Source organism: Carica papaya, chromosome 9, assembly GCF_054855325.1.
Source record: "Carica papaya isolate Zhongbai chromosome 9, ASM5485532v1, whole genome shotgun sequence".
Taxonomy (NCBI): domain Eukaryota; kingdom Viridiplantae; phylum Streptophyta; class Magnoliopsida; order Brassicales; family Caricaceae; genus Carica; species Carica papaya.
Window position 1 is genome coordinate 31,118,460 of NC_142317.1, and position 18,702 is coordinate 31,137,161.

Here is an 18,702-nt window from a genome sequence, read left to right on the forward strand (position 1 = left end):
TCTACTCGTAGTCTTCTTGCGGATCGGGCTCGGGAACCGGGTCTTCCTGATCTGTAATGGTTAGATAAGGGGTAAGCTACACTAGCCTAGTAAAGACATCACAATATATCGTCGTCACAAAAGTAAAAATCGGTAGAAAATAAAAAACAACCAATGGAGCACAAATTTTAAACAAATTCATTTATCAATAATAAAGCTATTTACCATCTACTTACCGTAGTGAGATTTATAAAAACAACCTATAGAAACAATAACATTATAAATATCATGATTTCATATATAATCTGCAACATAGCACATATTATACTGTTATATTTAAATCATCAAACAACAATTGCCCTTTTTTATCAGCCTACTGGATCCATATGGGTGTCCCCGCTACACGTAAACCCTTTCCATTAACAATTTTAATTCTAGGGTCGTCCCCATACGCTGTCCGATATGAGCACCAAGACATTAAACCTCAATACCCCGTTCGGTATAAGAGTAAAACGGGTCGTCCCCATACCCCGTCCGGTATGAGCGTCAAATGACCAAGTCTCCATACTCCGTCCAGTATGAGACAACATTCACAGTAGGGTTCCCTATGAACCCGGCCCATCCACCATCTCTCAGAATATCTAGTGAAGCTGTCACCTTATCTGTTTATTAGATCACATCCCTTTCCTGTTTATCCTTAATCTCCATTACCAAATTAAACACAATTACATAAACAATGAACATGTACCCGGTAATACAATCATATCTTAAATCTGAAAATCACACAGTGGTCAAGTAATACAGTAATACATGCATTTAAGACTCTAAAACTAGACACCATCATGCTTTTAAACTGTAAAATAAATCAACAGCGATCAACAGAGAAAAATGTCTGATTTCGGGCTCTATTAGCAATCCGTAATTAATTATGCATATTTATCTAACCTGTACAAAAGACCATATTATTATTTATTCAAACTTCATATCTATGATGGGAAAGATGGTGAGGGGTCCTTACTTGATTCGATGCCGAAAACTAAATGGTTACTGCGCCTGCGGGCGATCCCTAGGTTCCCTGAATTTTTCTTCGGGAACTTAAACATGCTTACGGTACCTACAAGTGTCCCAAATAAACCAAAAAAATTAGACCTAGGGCCCACTCGGCCAATTTCAAAATTTTGGCACAGCGGCGATCCACCTCTGGTTGGCTATTTTCAGGCGTTTTGGTTGAATTTAGCCGAACTTGCACCGGTTCCTACGAGAAAACACACTTAGGGCCTCAGTGGGCTGAAAAATGTAGAAAACCAAAATTCACCGGCGGTGGGGCTCTTCGGTGCGGCGGTTCCTCTGGCTCACGTTGCGGTTGGGTGTTTTGCTTCGGTCAACCTGTAGAGAAGAAAACGGTGGTCACAACGGTGAAAAAATCACATCAAACGGGAATCAGAAAGGGCCTCATCGAAGGCATTTTTCGAAACACCCTGCGGCACCCCCGCCGAGCTTCGGTGGCATTTTTCGGCCAATCGGCCGGTTCTTTCACTCCAATTTGGCCATTGATGGGTTTAAAATTGAATTTCGTGTAAGAGGGAAAATTTTTACCTCATTTGGCGGTCGGCTCCCCAGCAGCTGGGCTGTCTTCTCCGGTGAAGGGCTCTAGCGGCTAGAGTTAGAATTTGGGTGCGAATTTGGTTATTTATACCCATCCACTTTTTATCTGGGCCGTCTATCACTTTTAATCTGGACCATCCGATCGCGATTAAATAGGAAGTGAATCTAGACCATTCATAGCGATTCAATCTGGGCCGTCCGTGCGCGATTCAATCTGGACCATCCGTGCGTGATGCAATCTGGGTCATCCGTGCGCGCTTTTGATCTGGGCCGTCCGTGTGCGCGGGAACGAATCTCAATCGTCAGCACCTCTGCCACCTGGTGCCTCCTGGTTGGTCGGAGCTGCTAACCAGGCAGCTAACGTGGCGTAACTTTTTTAAATTGCGTTTTGACCCCCAGTTTCTGATTTTTTTTTCAAAAATACCCCCAGAACCCAAATTTTCACCCCTTTTCCCCAAAATTATTTTCAATTAAATCCCTAACTAATTTTTTTTTTACCCTTTTTATTATTATTCTCATTAAATCAAATTAAAATTAAATAAATTAAATTAAAATCATATAAATAATAATTACTTTTATATATAAAAAATTAATAATAATAATTAAAAAAAAAAAAGAAAGGTTGGGTGTTACAGCTCACTTTGAGATGACAGATATGGGATTAATGTCTTATTTTCCTGGTGTTGAGGTCAATCAAACATATAAAGACATATTCATTTCTCAAAAGAAATATGTAGGAGATATCTTGAAGAAATTTAATATGAAAGCTTGCAAACCAATATTAACACTAGTGGAAGAAAGGTTAAAGCTTATGAAAAATTGCAGTGGTGATTTAGTTGATGCAACAAATTTCAGGAGACTTATTGGAAACTTGAGGTACTTAACAGCAACTAGACCTAATATTGTTTATGGAATTGGTATTGTAAGTAGATTTATGGAATCACCAAGACAGTCTCATTGGCAAGCTGTAAAGAGAATATTGAGATATATTAAAGGAACACTTGATGATGGCATTATTTATTCAGCCACTAACAAAATTGAATTAGTTAGGTATACAGATAGTGATTGGACAGGTAATACAGAAGAAAGAAAAAATACTTCAGATTATGTGTTGAATCTTGGTTCATGAGCATTTTCTTGATCCTCTAAAAAACAACAGGCAGTAGCACTTTCAACAGCATAAACATATTATATAGCAAGTGCAAGTTGCACTGCTAAGCAGTTTGGCTACAAAGGTTGTTTAATGAGTTAGAACATCAATAAGATGGTCCAGTGACAATGTATTGTGATAATCACTCATTTATTGCCTTAACAAAAAATATAGTATTTCATGATCGTAGCAAACATATCGACATCAAATATTATTTCATCTGTGACTTAGTGAAAGATAAAGAGATCGTGATCGAGTACTATGCATCTAAAGATCAAATTGCAGATATTTTCACAAAACCATTTAAAGCAGATATATTTATCAAGTTAAAGAAGATGTTGGGATTAGTTAAATCAAGTTTAAGGGAGGATATTGAATAATTAAACTTGATTTAATTAATGTTGAAAATTAAGACTTCAATTAATTTATAATAAAGAGGCAACGGTGAAGCGGCAACAAAAAAGAGAGGAAATAAACGACAACAATAAAGAATGTGAAGGCAAAATGATAACCTTTCTATTTATATAAATATGTTTAGGCAAAAAAGAATAGACAATGATGTGGAAAAGAAAAATATTTGGGACATGAGGTGAAAAAAAAAAAGAGATTTATTAGCTTCAACAAGTTAATGCATAACGGGTTTAGAGTGTGAAATTTTATCTTGTAAGTATTGTAAAACTTATGTTCTTTCTATTAATATAGTATTAAGTATTTTTTAATTTATAAATTTATTGTCTAAGCAATTATAACAAAATTAAATTGCCAACAATTTCTATAAATAGAGGTTAGCCTTGTAAATGAAACTTTAATCAGCATTATAAGACACGCACTTGGACAAAGAGTACTAGCCTTATAAGAATTATATCCCTAGAAAAGCTATTCTTCAAAAAAGATTTATTGCACCTTATCTTAGTGATTTTGAAATTTTCTTACTATTCAAAAAGACAAAGTGTCTATAGATATCATTTTCAATTTGAATATTGAATTAAACCCCTTATAATCCTATCCTTTACCAAATACAAACTAAAAATTTCAATCTTCCTTAAATCTCTACCCACCTTTCCCTCTCCAGTTCAAGCACCAAGCCAATCCTCACCCTCTTCAAAATCTAAATATTTCTCTCACATGTTTGATCCAATTTTAACCTCTTCTCACTATTGATCATACATCTTAAGTAAATATTTTCCTGTTACTCTTATCAACCATTCAAAATTTGAATATTTTATTCCATACAAACCCAATGAGATCCTTTACCACTCACAAGTCTCAAGTAAAATTCATACTTTTTCCTTCTTCTTACTCTCCTGATTACTCACAAATTAAACCTTCCACAAGAATATAAGAGAATAACTTACGAGTATGGAGAAAGGCCATGTTAGATAAATTACAAGCTTTACTTATCAATTATATCGGATCATAGGTACATTTTCCTTCCATTGGTAACAATGTTAGAATTAATAGATGTTCTAAAATAAAATGTCACCTTGATGGAAACATAGAGAGGTACAAAAGTTAACTTCCTACAAAAAATTTCAATCAATAATTGACGTCTTTATTTCATGCTACCATTAGCTTATAAAGGAGGTTGGCAAGGAATTAACCTCACTTGAATCTCACTTGTATTGTCTCTGTATAATTTATTATTTTATAATTTTTACTATTATTGATTCTTCTATTGTATTATTAAAATTACACTGTTTATTTTCTTATACTTATAAATACATACTACAACATTTATGGATCAAACACATAAATTCTAAAATTCACAAGAGATAATATTTTTCATTTGAAAAAAGTTTAGGTTAGGTTTTTAACCCATTGTTGTTACCACAACTAAGAGAACTTAGCCATCATAAAATATTTCTTTTACCTAAAACCTTAATAGACTCGCTAAAACTTAATTCAATTTAGTCACTACTGCTCCACCAATATACTAATAAATTAAGTTCTCAATTTCACTTAGTTAAGTATTATAGGTTGGTCGCCGCAAACTCATAGATATAAATATTAAGTAATGAGTTTTAAATCATCACTAACATTCAAAACTTAAAACTTTCACATAAAATATAAAGGTCTTAATTATTAAATTATCGTATTGTTAATTTAAGAAATAATATTTTCTGATATATTATTTATAAGCTTATATTTTCTTGATGTACCCATATGATAAATAAATATTAAATTCATTTTGTGTACATTTTATAGAGCTACTATATAAACTGTTGTAAATCTTACACACTAATTAGAAAAATCTCCTATTCCCATATCTTTAAGATCTTACACTCAAAAAAAATATTGGTGTTGGGCATAAAATATTGGTGGGTCGTGATATTGTAAATACCATCATGGTTACATGGAAAAATTGCTATTGCATTTGGCATCTGCTGCATTTTGGGCTCCCACTATCAATTGTGTCACCAATTATTTTTCCCTTTTTAAAATTTTCTTGTGAATGAGAAACTCATATGCATTATTCTATGATAATTTTGAGGTGAAAAAGTGTTCTCGTTGATAGCTTAATATCAATGAATTATCAAATATAATTTATATAGTCATCCGAGTTTGTGTATTTTTTACATTATAATTTACTTGATAAAATATGTAAAATTTTAAATATATATATGAACTAAAATAAATTGCCAATTCAATTTATTAAATATCCCAAATGAGATTTTCATGATAATTTCTACTACACTCTGACTTGAAGTTAGTGCATGTCTCAGCTGCTGCCACACTATCATTTCATTCTTCTGTCACCCTCCACTTCCATAATGTGCTCCATTTTACTTCAAATAAAATATTATTATACCCTTTTTGTTTAATGCGTTCATCACTTTACACTGATTTCCACATCAATGGCGGAAATTCATTGCTTTACAAATATTAAGACGCGTTAAGTTAACCTCTAGCCTCCATAAGAACATGCTCGATTGCTATCAACTTTTTGACTTTGGCTGAGATGATTAATTTGTTCCCTGCCAAACATCCAGAAATATCTATTATATATCTATATATATATATATATATATATATATCGTGATGCATTTACATGCAGATATAAACTGAGTTACTTACCCACCTAGCTAAAGCTTCACCAAGCAGCAAAAACCTAATTACAATTGGTTATCATTAACAAAGAATATTTGTTCTGAGAATGGCAAGCATTCTCTTTCTTCGTTTACTAGTAATTTTATTGGGTCTATCTCACTTTACAGTCTGCTTAAATGCTGTCCCAGTTACAAGTAACCTTCACTACCCATCTTCTCTTTACTTCCTTTCTTTCTTCTTCGATTCTTTGTTTTTCTAGTCATGGTTTTCTTGTTCTCTTTTTTTTTTTCAGGGATTGGAAGCAAGTTAATGCATGAAGTTCCACCAAAAACCCTCATGCAGGTATTTCTAACAGAGTTGAAAAAGCCAAGTAAATTAAGTCTTCCATGTTATTGAATTTACTTCTATAAATTGTTGGCATGTGCAGGAAAGTTTTGATGTGGAATTACCAGCTAGAATGGATATGGAGCTTAATGATTATCCAGGTTCAGGAGCTAACAACCGGCACACTCCAAGGCCACAATTGGGTAGAGGCTGCGTTGATTGTTAATTAGTGTATACATATATATATATATATATATATGTATGTAATTCTATATATATGCTATATATCTTTATAGTGTATATGCTGCAAAAGACCGCAGAAAAATCAAAAAAAGGTATTGTTTTTATCCTTCATTTCTTAATTAAGCTGGATCTATTTAGTTTTGGTGGAATTGGGTCGAGTAATATTTGTCTTGTGAGGGAAGATGCGATGTTGAAGAGAAGTAATTGTACAAGAGTACTCTTAATTAGTATAATTATTATTAGTTATAAATTTTAATTTATATACTAGCTAGAGCTTTTTAAGTAAGCTGACTATTATTTTTAAGCACCTTGTATCAATAAATTTTCTGATATTACTATATATATTGCTTGTTTACAGATGTATACTCCTCCTAATATATATCAGATTATGTTCAAGGCTCCGTCTTATTTCTAATTATCATCTAGGCATAATATTCCATGAATAGTTTATTTTTAATTATTATTATAATAATTTTTTGTGATATTGGATCATTTAATTCGTTTTCTAATGCTTGCGTCTGGAGTAGAAATTGAAGCTGTTTGGATGTTTTGATTTTGGGATCCTCGTTGTGGATAACAAGAGCTTAAGTGTAGTTTAATTGAATGAAGAACAATTTCGATAATGTCTACTTACAATTTTATAAATATTAGGGTAAATTATACTTTGGGATATAACTGCAACTTAGTCCATTAATTTTAGATAATTATAATCTAGTCTGTGTGAATTGGAAAAAAAAAAACATTATAATTCAGTTCAATTAATTAACAATAGATGCTAAAAACATCATTAGAGCAAGTAAGTCTTATTTGAAATTAAAAAAAAAAAAAATCTTAAAGAGAGCAAAGAATTATGAACTAAATTAAAAAGAGTGTTTGATCGGTTAAACTTTTCTATTGTGAGTCTCAGAGTTTTCTCCCCAATGTTGGCCAACATTATTCAATTTTCTCTAAGATTTCGTGCATTTTTGTATGTATCATCTTGAAAAAAATATCCAAATTTATCTTGAGAAAATGACTATCTTTACAACTTGGTAACCGAATTTGGACTTGTAAACCTCAAGCCTAGTGTTTAGTGTTGGTGCTAAATTTGATATTAAGCAATATAGTAGTGTATAATGTTATACAAGTTTATTCCTCTCAATAATCTTCACAAGTCATTAGCATACTTCTTCTTATAAACTCCTTTTTATGTTTGTTATATACTATGAGATTTTTTTTTTAAAAAAAAAAAGCAAATAAAGAAATTTTGACAATCAATAGAGAAAATAAGAATACGAGAAATAAGATAAAAATTCTCTATAATGATACTGCAAACTAATCGAAAGGGATATAACGCAGTTTGGCTGTATATTTATTTTGGGTACAAAATGTCATGAGTTCAAATCTTGTCATCCCTACTTATTACTTCTTCTCTGTGCAGTAGCGAGGAATAAAATTTGGATTGTGTCTCTCAACTAGATCTTAACCATTAGTAAAACAATCACATTTCCTTCACCTAACCAAGAGCTTGATTTAACAAATTTTTCTAAAACGCGAATGCAAATAAGAAAATCTTCTGGATAAGCTTCACCATCATATGGTCATCGTAATAAAAGAGATATTTGGCAATATGCTTGCGCTTGTTTGGTAGGATAACCATATGATAAAAGTGTGTTTAAAGTAATGGCAAAACTACATAAACCCTTTCATTTCGAGTGATTGGATTATCATGTTGAAATCGTGATAAGTAAAAAATGATAATTTTTTTTGCATTTAATTGATAAAAATAGAGTTGTAGATTTTAAAAATTATATAAATGAAAAATAAATCACTAGGAAATGAAAAAAAGAACCTTTTCTGAGTTATAACTACTGGATTGAACTTTAATTATAAGAATTAAATTAAGTACAAAGACTTTAAAATGCAAAAACTTTTGTTTGTTATTAACTTACAAACTTTCTTTAAAAAAAGTCGAAGTATGTTATCTAAAAAAGGATGAGTATGGTCATATGTGTGATAGCATTTACTATATCAGGAATATAAATGAACTTGATTATTGCAATTGCTAAAGATATCCTTTTTCAGTTTATAATTGGCTTTTAGAATATATTTTTTAGTTCAAGATTACTCTTACTAGTACTAACTAGAATCAATAAATTAGTAGATTGATTCCTTGCAAAATGAGAGCGGGCTAAGATTATAGACTTATATCTATAATCTAATTATCTAAAGCCAATTCCATTATTGTTCATTTCAAATTGATTCAGACTGGAATAAGTTTATATAAATTCTCATTATGAGAAAGTTTTGTACAAACATCTCTAAATAGATACTATATAGATTCTTACGTCTTTATGTTAAATTTAGGATTATGAATGAGCAGTCTTATTCTAAAATTGACATTTATACACTATGAAGTTTAGGTAGTATAGAGCATGAATTAAATATGCAAAAAATAATGGGGATTTTCTTTAGGGGAGCCATCATTTCATTAGAAGAAATATTTTCCAATCCTATATTACTGATTATGGTTGTGCATTTAGTTTATTTGATTAGTTCACTTTAAAATTTTCAAATTTTGAAAAAATCAAATTGGTCATAATAACTAGCCAAATCAACCTAAATACCTAGGGGAACTAAAATCTTTAATCAATTTTGCTATAAAATGAAATATTCAAAAAAAGAGTAATAAATATTAATCTTATGTAGTATATATAAAATATCCTGAAATGCTCTGATTATTCTATTTTATGAATGATATGATGGTTATATATGCATGATTATACAATCATGATATAAGTATAAAAATCAAAATTATATAAAAGTAAAACAACAAAGGGAAAAGATTAGGTTAAGGGAGAAAAATCCCCCGACTGAGAATTTTTTCCCAAAAGAAAATTTTGACTTTTTCTCGATTCTAAAAATTATTCAAGACCCAGATAACATCCTAAGATATTAGAAAACATCCCAAAGTAATGAGGGAAAGAATCAAAGTAGAAGTAGGAAAAGAAAACTAAGATTAGGGTTAGGTGGGAAAAAAATTCCTCGAGTGAGGGAAAAATAATCTTTAGGGAGGAAAATGCTTCATGAGGCCAAAATATTTGGAAATTGAAGCTCAAGCTCAAGAGAGTACATTTTGGGACATAAACGAAGAAAGTAGTATGAAGAGAAAATTTTTTCAAGAAAGAACAACTAATCTGTTAAATAAGAAAAAATAATTCGGGAGAATTTTCCTCTCAGTTTTCACTTCCCCCTCCCATGTTGCCTTAACTAAGTGGCATTTGGGGACTAGATAATATTTGAGAGGAGTCTAGAAAATGTCCAAAAATAAAGCAAGCAGCTGTGTGGGATGGTTTAGGAGAGAAAATGGATGAGGATGGTCGAATTGAAGAAGGGATAAAAGGGGAAACATGAGGTTTTAATCAAGGGTGAAGAGGTCGCCCAAATGTGGTCCAAATGGAATAATATTTGAACCGGTTGCTAGCTAAAATACTATAGGAGAATGTTAGCCAAAAAATGGCCAAATGGAAGTTAGTGTTTTATACAAGAAAGGAAATGGCAAAAGGGTAAATGGGGTGTGGCTGTGAGGAAGAGAAAAATATGATGTTAGCTTAAGCCAACACATCCTGCCATGTATCTTCCTCCCTTTGGTGCCCAATCACTTAACTTTTGTTTGTGATCTCCTTTTATTTACTAGAGTTTTAGAATCATAAAAAAAAAAAAAAAAAAACCATCATAAACACTTAAATGAACTTTTAAAATATGTTAAACAAAAAAGACTTTTGCTATCACTAACTAATGTAAAAAATAATAACGGATGAATGTTAATCGTGGGAGATTAGATCTACTGACTATCATTACCATTTTAATAAAGTTTATATGAGGCTTGACGGGTGGAAATATGAATATCTTAATTAGTTAGACTTGTTATATTAGCGAAATCAATGGTCACATCTCTCCTTATCCACCCAATGCAAATTACATAGATTCCTTACTGTATTTATGATAAATTCAAAGAACAGATTATGAACACTTAACTAGAAATATTAAGGCTTACTACAAACCCTACATTCTTTGCTCTAAATAAAATTTATAATCCTAAAGACATATCTCTTTTTGGCATTTTAATTTTTTTACGAACACTCTCATGTTCATTAATTGGGTTAAAAGATGGTCGCCCAACCCCTAGAGCTTGTTATTGAGAAGAAATATCATGAGGGAAAGAATTTCGTTGACACAATAGATCTTTCTCATAACTTCCCTATATGGTATGATATTATGAAAAATCAACATGTAATCTAATAAGGTACCATGTGGAGGATTAGCAATGGCTATTCCATCTTCTTATAAAACAAATTTTTATGTCTTAACTAACCCTTGACTCATGTGGATGAGAATATATTTTTATGTCTTAACTACTTTCTTATATATTATCCCTCATATATTTAGGATATAATCGAAAAGTTCCCTTTCCCTCACTTGGAGGGGTCAACAATTGTCGTATTTAGGAATTAGATAAGAACATATATCTTTATTTGCAAATATACTTATCACATCATCCACAACCGTTAAACTCTTGACCAAAATGAATTATGTTGTTGTATTTGGAAAACTAATTAAGGCTTTACTTCATAAAGAAAAATATTTTTCTTGTTTTTATTTTTGAAACGTGTTTATGCATATGTTTATTCATAAAAGCATATAAGAGTTGCATATTTATAAAATAATTTCTTAGAAATCATTATGAATAACAGTTTAAAATTTTATAATTTCATCATCATTTTTACCATTGTTCCCTTGATTGTAAAGAAACTTATATAATTTTGTGATGAAATATTTATAAATTGAGAAAGTTAAATTTAGAATACACAAAAAAGAGCCTAAATTTCCAAGCAAGTTTTTATTCTTCATTTGGATTGCTTCTCAATGTGAGATATTTATATCAATAAGCTATATATTAGATTAAGAATTATGCCCCAACAACTTTGTTTTGTTAAAATGAGCATAAATATTGTCTATGAACATTCAAACTATTGAGATATAAGAAACTATATTGTGATATTCTAATTTCACATTCAGATATATGTGATTGTTGAGCTCTAATCAATATTTTCAGTCTGAAAATTGTTGAACTAGTAGTTATTAGACCTATAGTGTTATAAATGGTGCCAGAGTAACATGTTAATTTGGTGACTCAACAATTTTAGATATTGTGGATCTTTAAACTGTAATTTATGATTGTAATATGTGGTTTTTGGTGAGGATATTAAGAATTATCTAATTTTTTAACTTTATATAAGTGATCAAGTCACACTACTAATAAATCAATAATAATTTTAATGAAATTCCAAACAGATCCATCCCATAAACAACTAGTTAAAAATAAATGCTAACTCTATTTATGGTGCTATTTTTACTCGTCATTATGTAAGATGTGTTATTTGTAACAATAATGGTAACTAGTTAGCAAGAATTATAATGGTCTAAAATTGGACAAATTGAGCATTGATTAAGGGTTAGGATCTAGTCCAAAAACTAGATAGTTTTAGTTTCAATCTAGATTGTATCATATTGGTATTCTAGTCCACTTCAAATTGATATTTTTTTTGTTAACTAAGAACTAATAATAATTTTTATTATTTTTAATATTTTGGGTCCAAAACTGATTTGCTTCGCTTTGAACTAGGATGAGATGAAAATATATCATTTTTTTGATTGTTTGATATTTCAATTGAGAATCGGTTTACATTATTTGATTTTTTTTTAGTATAGATCGTTCAATTCTATTCAACTCATATTTTTTGTCCAATCCATTTTTTGGATCCTGACTAGAATTTGACCACCCATACTGGCTAGATGATTTCTATACTTTTTTTATGTATAATTTCTTATAATTGAATAACTCATATATTCAAAAATGTGTCATAGGTAGCTTGTGGACAATGACTTTTACAAAATACTCATTGAGACTAATGACTTAACAATGTCAAATTATTTAGATATGGATCGTCTGTTAACCACTTTGTGAAGCATAAGATCTTTGATGATAGTCACGACTTAATGAAGTTTATTGAAGATGTAAATGTATATCATATGAATATCATTGTTATGATACTTTGGCTACCATGGGAAGTGTCCTCACTTTCATAAACCCGACTTATGATTCCTCTAATATTAACTCTAACCTCCTTACATGAATTATACCTTTTTTTTCTTCTAAAAAAAATATTGGCTAAATAAATGTTTAATATATTTTCAAGCTAACACTATTGATCAACTGAAATTTATGAATATAAAATAATGATGCATTTTGAAAGTAATAATTCATATAGTTTAGAAATTATTGAAAAGTTTATACATTTCTTAGATTATAAAACCATATCTTATATTAAATTCGAAATACTTTTTATGTTTCAATATATAACTATAATTCATATAGAAAAATGAAATGAATAAGATTGTTTAGCACGTGAAGCGTGCATCATAAATCAATTTTTTTTGAACTTATGTATCTTAGTTAGAATTTTGGACAAAATTTAGGAAGAGGCAGAATACATTTTTATATATAAAACAAATCAAATAGGCTAAGGATGCAACTAATGTTGTTGGTGAAGCACCATTTATAGAAATTCAACATTGAACCTTGAAATTGCTTTTGCTTGTAATTGTGCTTTACCCTAATTTTGGGTAATCAATTTGGCTTATTTTGAATAAATAATTAAAATTCTATTATAAGTAAAATTGCTTTAAAGAAATTAATCAAAACACCCATGTTAGGTAGACCACTTAATCAAAAAAAAAAAAAAAAGTCTTTACAAATATCTTCACCCAATTTCAGAGAGGAGTTAGTGGAATTTGATGTGTGAGGCAACAATTCCATTTCTTTTTTGTTTATTAATTTTTATCCACCATCTTTTTTTTTTTTCTATTAATAAAGCATACAATTTCAAGTGCAGCTGCCATATATTATTTTTAAATATATGTATACATACACATATATGGTTTTAATTTCTATGCCAATTGCATGAGGATTTGCTGGCTAACACTTTTAATTAATTAATTAATTAATTAGTTATAGTAGGAAAAAAAAGGTAATCAGTTCAATTTCGTATCTAAGTTTTCAATGAAAAGAAGATAACAGAGGGGAAAGAAAAGAAAATTAACATTAAAAACAAATGTTATTTTTTTTATATTTAAAAGCATAATATAGAGACAAGTAGTTTTTTTTTTTTTTTAGGGTGGGTCAATTATATAATTTTTATTCATATTATTTTTTTTTTTCATTATAATTTAGTTATCGGACATATTTTCCAAGAAAAAATTTAATGGTTAGACCATATTGAAAGCTTCAAAAAATAATTTATTTTAAATTTTAAAATAATTTTTAAAAAAATTAAAAAAAAAAAGCTTATTTTTACACACAAAAAAATTGTTCTTTAAGAATTTTTTTATTATTTTAAATTTTAAAATAAACTATTTTAAAAAAATTTAAATATGATCTAATTATTTTAGATTTTTTTTTAATTGAAAATTTGATAGAAATTGAATTTTTAGAATAGAAGGAAAATGTTAAGACCAACTTGTAACAGAAAAAAAAAAAAAACATAGAAATCGAATGGTAAAAATGTCAAATTTTAGAGACTAATTTTATAATTTATTATTTCTATTATAGTTAAAAATTTTTAATTTAAAAAAAAATATTCTTTATACAAAATTATTTTCTATTATCTAAATATATCAAGAGACTAACGATATAATAATAAGAATAGTACAAAAATATTTATTTATAATATTCAATCCGAAAGAAAAATGAACCTGAAATTTTCCAATAAATATAATCTCAATTTCCAAATTGATAAGTATAAATACATTAGGAGATATATATATTCTTTTGGTATATATCTTACATATATGTCTTCTCATGTGTTTATATTTATCAATTTAAAAATTAGGTTCCACTTTTTCTATAAACTAAACTTTTGTTCAATTGACTTTTGAAACTTATACTTAAATACTTATCTCCAAAATATTTAGCATCTTCAACTCTTAGGAACATGACGTGTCTTGGACTTAAAACAACCTTATTAAGAATAGGATATAGATAAAATTGAATGATTTACTTTGGAGAGATTTTATTAAGGAAAGAGTTATATATGGAAGTTCACCATCTTTAGTATTATGACTTTAATTTAATTTAATTTTTTAATTATAAGCTAAGTATTATTATAAAGATCTTGAGTAAATTTTCAAATCAATTCCTAAAGTTTGACATTTGATGTAATTTAATCACTAATATTAGAAACACTGAATTTAAAGTGCCACAAAATTAAAATTTTTAAAACTTAAATACAGATCTTAAAATTTAACATAGATCGACGTTAATGAGTGCAACCAACACAATATGAGCGTTTCACGAATTAAAATTTCAATTGACATCTAAATTTGGATGAAGACACTCTTAAGGGTTGATAACACATTTTTCATTCTTCAATCATTTTTTTTGAAAAAAAAAATGAAAAGAAATTTTTTTTTATTTTGATTAAGTCCAATAGAAACAGATGAAATGATTATTTGTCAAGATCGTTTGTTATACAATGAGATTGTGATGTAAATGAAAATGAGGTGGATGTAAGACTTATAGTCATTTTCTATATCACTATCTTAATGAAATTATAAAATAATATAAAGAATAAAGCTTTTAAAATAATAATGAGACAAACTTTTAAATTGCAAAGAAAGATGAAAAAGTTAAGAAGACTATAGGCCATTAAACTGAAAGATGAAGTCAATATGGAGGCCACTTGCTTAAACTCATGGCAAAATTTTACACCACAAAGAATAAATTATTGTTTATCTAGGAAAATTTAAAAAACATTGTGCAAGTGGACTTGTAATCTAAATTGAAAAATATTTCTCACATGGGCACTATAATAAAATAAGGCATTTGTTGCAATTCTTTTACGACAATTTCTTAAACTGTTGTAAAATTCAACATACCTCTGTAAATTTACAACACTTTTGCAGTGGTTTGTTAAACCGTTGTAAGACCTTTACTAATTTAATTAACACCCATCCTTTTGATTTTCAACTTTACTAAAAAATAATAGTGAACAAAACCCTAATCTATAGCTTTAACCTAGTTGTGCACACATCTCCATCTTCATCTTCTTGTGACTTGAAGGATTTTTCACTCCTCAACTGCTGTCTCACCTCAACTTTATCATTAATGACAGCTTCTCTATGCAGGTAACAACCTTCTCCTCCCCTTCTTTTTCTCTCTTTCTCTCTCTCTACATATATTAATCGAAATTAGACCAAAACTCCTAAATTTTCACTCTCTTCTTCAACTTGGCAATATGTTGTAAGTAGTTTTAAGAATTTTCCACTCCTTAGCTGCAATTAGACCTCTTCATCCATATTTCCCTCGATTCCTCTACTTCATTGTTGGTCACACTTTCTGCCACTTGAGGTTAGTCCTTGAAATTTTTGTCAGTTCAAGTACCTCATCTTCGTCCGTCATTTACTGCTTCAAGTGCATTAATCATTTGTCACTTGCATTCCTTCATCTTCAACTTCAGCTTCGATCCTTAAGCTCCAAATATAAAGCAAACTACAATTTATTTTGTTGATTCTAGCTCCTTTAGTGTTATCGGGCCTGTATAAAACAGGATGACCTTGCCCGCATGACAAAAGACCAAAACGCACTGGTTCACTAAAGAGTGATCTGGTGCGTTCGAGCTCATGTAAGCTCAAGAATAGAATGAGTATTTAAACCCGTCTTCTTCCCCAAGAAACCCTAATTTTTTCTTCTCTCTACTACCACCGACAGACACCGAAAGCTTTTAGTTTACTTTGTTTTCTTGCATTTTGTTTCTGGTTGTTTGCAGGTGAATACATACACACATTACACACCTACTCCCATGAAGAGCTTCTCTTTCCGTTCATCAACTCTGTGCCTTCTGCTTTCACTGAGCTTCTATCTCTGTTCACTCGCCTCCGTGCCTTCTGCCTTCGCCGAGTTTCTCTCTCCATTCACTCGCTTCTGCGTCTTCTGTCATCACCAAGGACCACCTGCATAATTTAGTATTTTCTTTCAATCTTTCTTGTTATTTTTTATGCAAAAACGTTGATTTCTATATAGTTTGAATGATGAACTTTATTTTCTTTCATGTTATCATAGCATATTAGGAATTGAGAGTCAAAATTCTTACAAAACCACTGCAAACCCGAACCCAAACTTTAGGGATTTGGCTATAGCAAACTTGGACCTCTCAAATGTCAACAACCTGTATTATCTTGATAAATTACTTAATTCTAAGGTGGTTCTTATCCCGGAACTGTTTAATGACAGCAACTAATACACTTGAAAAATTTTCATGGAGCGGGCATTGAATATACAAAACAAGATAAAATTTATAGATAGAACCCTAACACAACCTACAGATCTAACGGACCCATTGATAACGCACTAGAAACGGTGCAATGATATGGTGATTATTTGAATATAGAATGCACTATCACCTGATATTAAGATCGACACATTTTATGCTCAAAGAGCACATCAATTATGGCATGAACTAGAACAAAGACATTCTGAACAAAATGTAACTAGGGTGTATCAAATTAAGCAGTCGATATCTGCAATTATGCAAAATCAAGAGCCAGTATGAGCTTATTTTTCAAAGCTCAAATTTTTTATTGATGAACTCGTAAATTATGAATCCATTCCCATATGCACATTTGGGGGACTTAAACCGATTATTGGGTACCAGGAGAGGGATTACACAATACTTAATGAGTCATATGGTAACTTGACGTCCCAAATCTTGGCAAGGAAGCCTCTCCTTAGTCTGAACGAGGTATTTTCTACCATCCAACAAGAGAATAAAATGAGAAAAATTTCTTTAAAGTCTGTCACCAACTAGGCTATGGCCTTCAGCATAAAAGAGGCCAACAAGCCACATAGAACTGCCAACCCAAATAAGGAAAAGTATTATTGTACCTATTGTAAGAAGATTGGACACTCTTTGGAAAGATACTTTAAGGGTAATCCAAATAGACCTATATGAACCAATTGCAATTTGCCAGGACATACAGCTAAGGTATACTATAGAGATGATAACCAAACAAAGGGATAAAGAACCCAAAACAAGATAAGACAACCCACTATTAATCAGGTATCCTCTGTTGATGTATAAACTGAACTTAAATGAGAAGAGCACAATCTATTGACAAAGGATCAACTCCACTAACTTGTGGCCTTCATTCAACGAAATCAAGCTACTGTCAATATGGTACAAGTAACTTCAGAGCAAACTCAGGATCAGAAACTCACTACATTCTCTGATTTATTTTCTTGTTTCAATGTATGCACAATAAATAAAAATATCAACACACACACAACTTGGATAATTGATATTGGGACCTCAGATCACATAGTACACACACCACAATTATATACTGAGATAACATTGAACGTTAAATCTAAAGTTGTATTACCGAATAGAGAAAGTGTAGATGTGTCTCATGCAGGAGTAGTAAAATTAAGTGGTAAATTTGTGTTAAATAATGTGTTATGTGTGACCTTATTTAGATTTAATTTAATATTTGTAAGAAGGTTAACACGGGCTATTAGGTGTTATCTAATTTTTTTACAATAACATTGTGTCATTCAGGACCTTTTGACCTAGAAGACACTTAGGATAGGCGAGATTGAGGATGGACTATATTAGCTTAGACAAGCCAAGGATTCAGAAAACACAAGTCAACAAATCTTTACATGAATGACACTACAAAGCTCCAGCAAAGAGGAGAAAGACTTTGATTTGTGGCACTACAAGCTTGGACACCCTTCATTCAAATCTAGCTTTGATTTTGATATGTTAGCAAACAAAGACTCTAAGTTGTGTTATATATGTTCATTGGAAAATATACATAAACCTTCATTTTTTATAGTAGTAATAAAGTAAAACAATTTTTTTATTTAATACATTGTGATATTTGGAGACCTTGTAATGAAATTTCTTATGATGGTTTTAGATATTTTTTAACAATTGTTGATGATTTTACTAGACGTACTTGGGTATATATAATGCAAAGTAAGGCTAAAACAGGTTTACATTTGCAACATTTTTGCACCTTTGTTGAGACCCAATTTGACAGAAAAGTAAGAGTAATTAGAACTAATAACGGAAGAGAATTCAAAATGAAGAGATTTTATGATGAGAAGGGAATCATGCATCAAAAGAGTTGTGTAGAAACTCCATAACATAATGGGAAAGTGGAGAAAAAATATCAACAAATACTCAACATTGCAAGGGCGTTAAAATTCCAAAATGGAATGGACACCAAATATTGAAGCGATTTGTTCTTAC

At 30.2% G+C, this 18,702-nt stretch overlaps 1 protein-coding gene across 1 annotated transcript; it reads left to right on the plus strand.

The window, feature by feature from the left end:
• Positions 1 to 5,767: 5,767 nt before the first annotated feature.
• LOC110823614 (uncharacterized) lies at positions 5,768 to 6,750 on the plus strand. The gene is made up of 3 exons (XM_022054036.2): positions 5,768 to 5,976; positions 6,075 to 6,124; positions 6,210 to 6,750. The coding sequence occupies exons 1-3, from the start codon at positions 5,889 to 5,891 to the stop codon at positions 6,330 to 6,332; spliced, it is 261 nt and encodes an 86-aa protein (XP_021909728.1). The 5' UTR covers positions 5,768 to 5,888; the 3' UTR covers positions 6,333 to 6,750.
• The last annotated feature ends 11,952 nt before the right edge of the window (positions 6,751 to 18,702 follow it).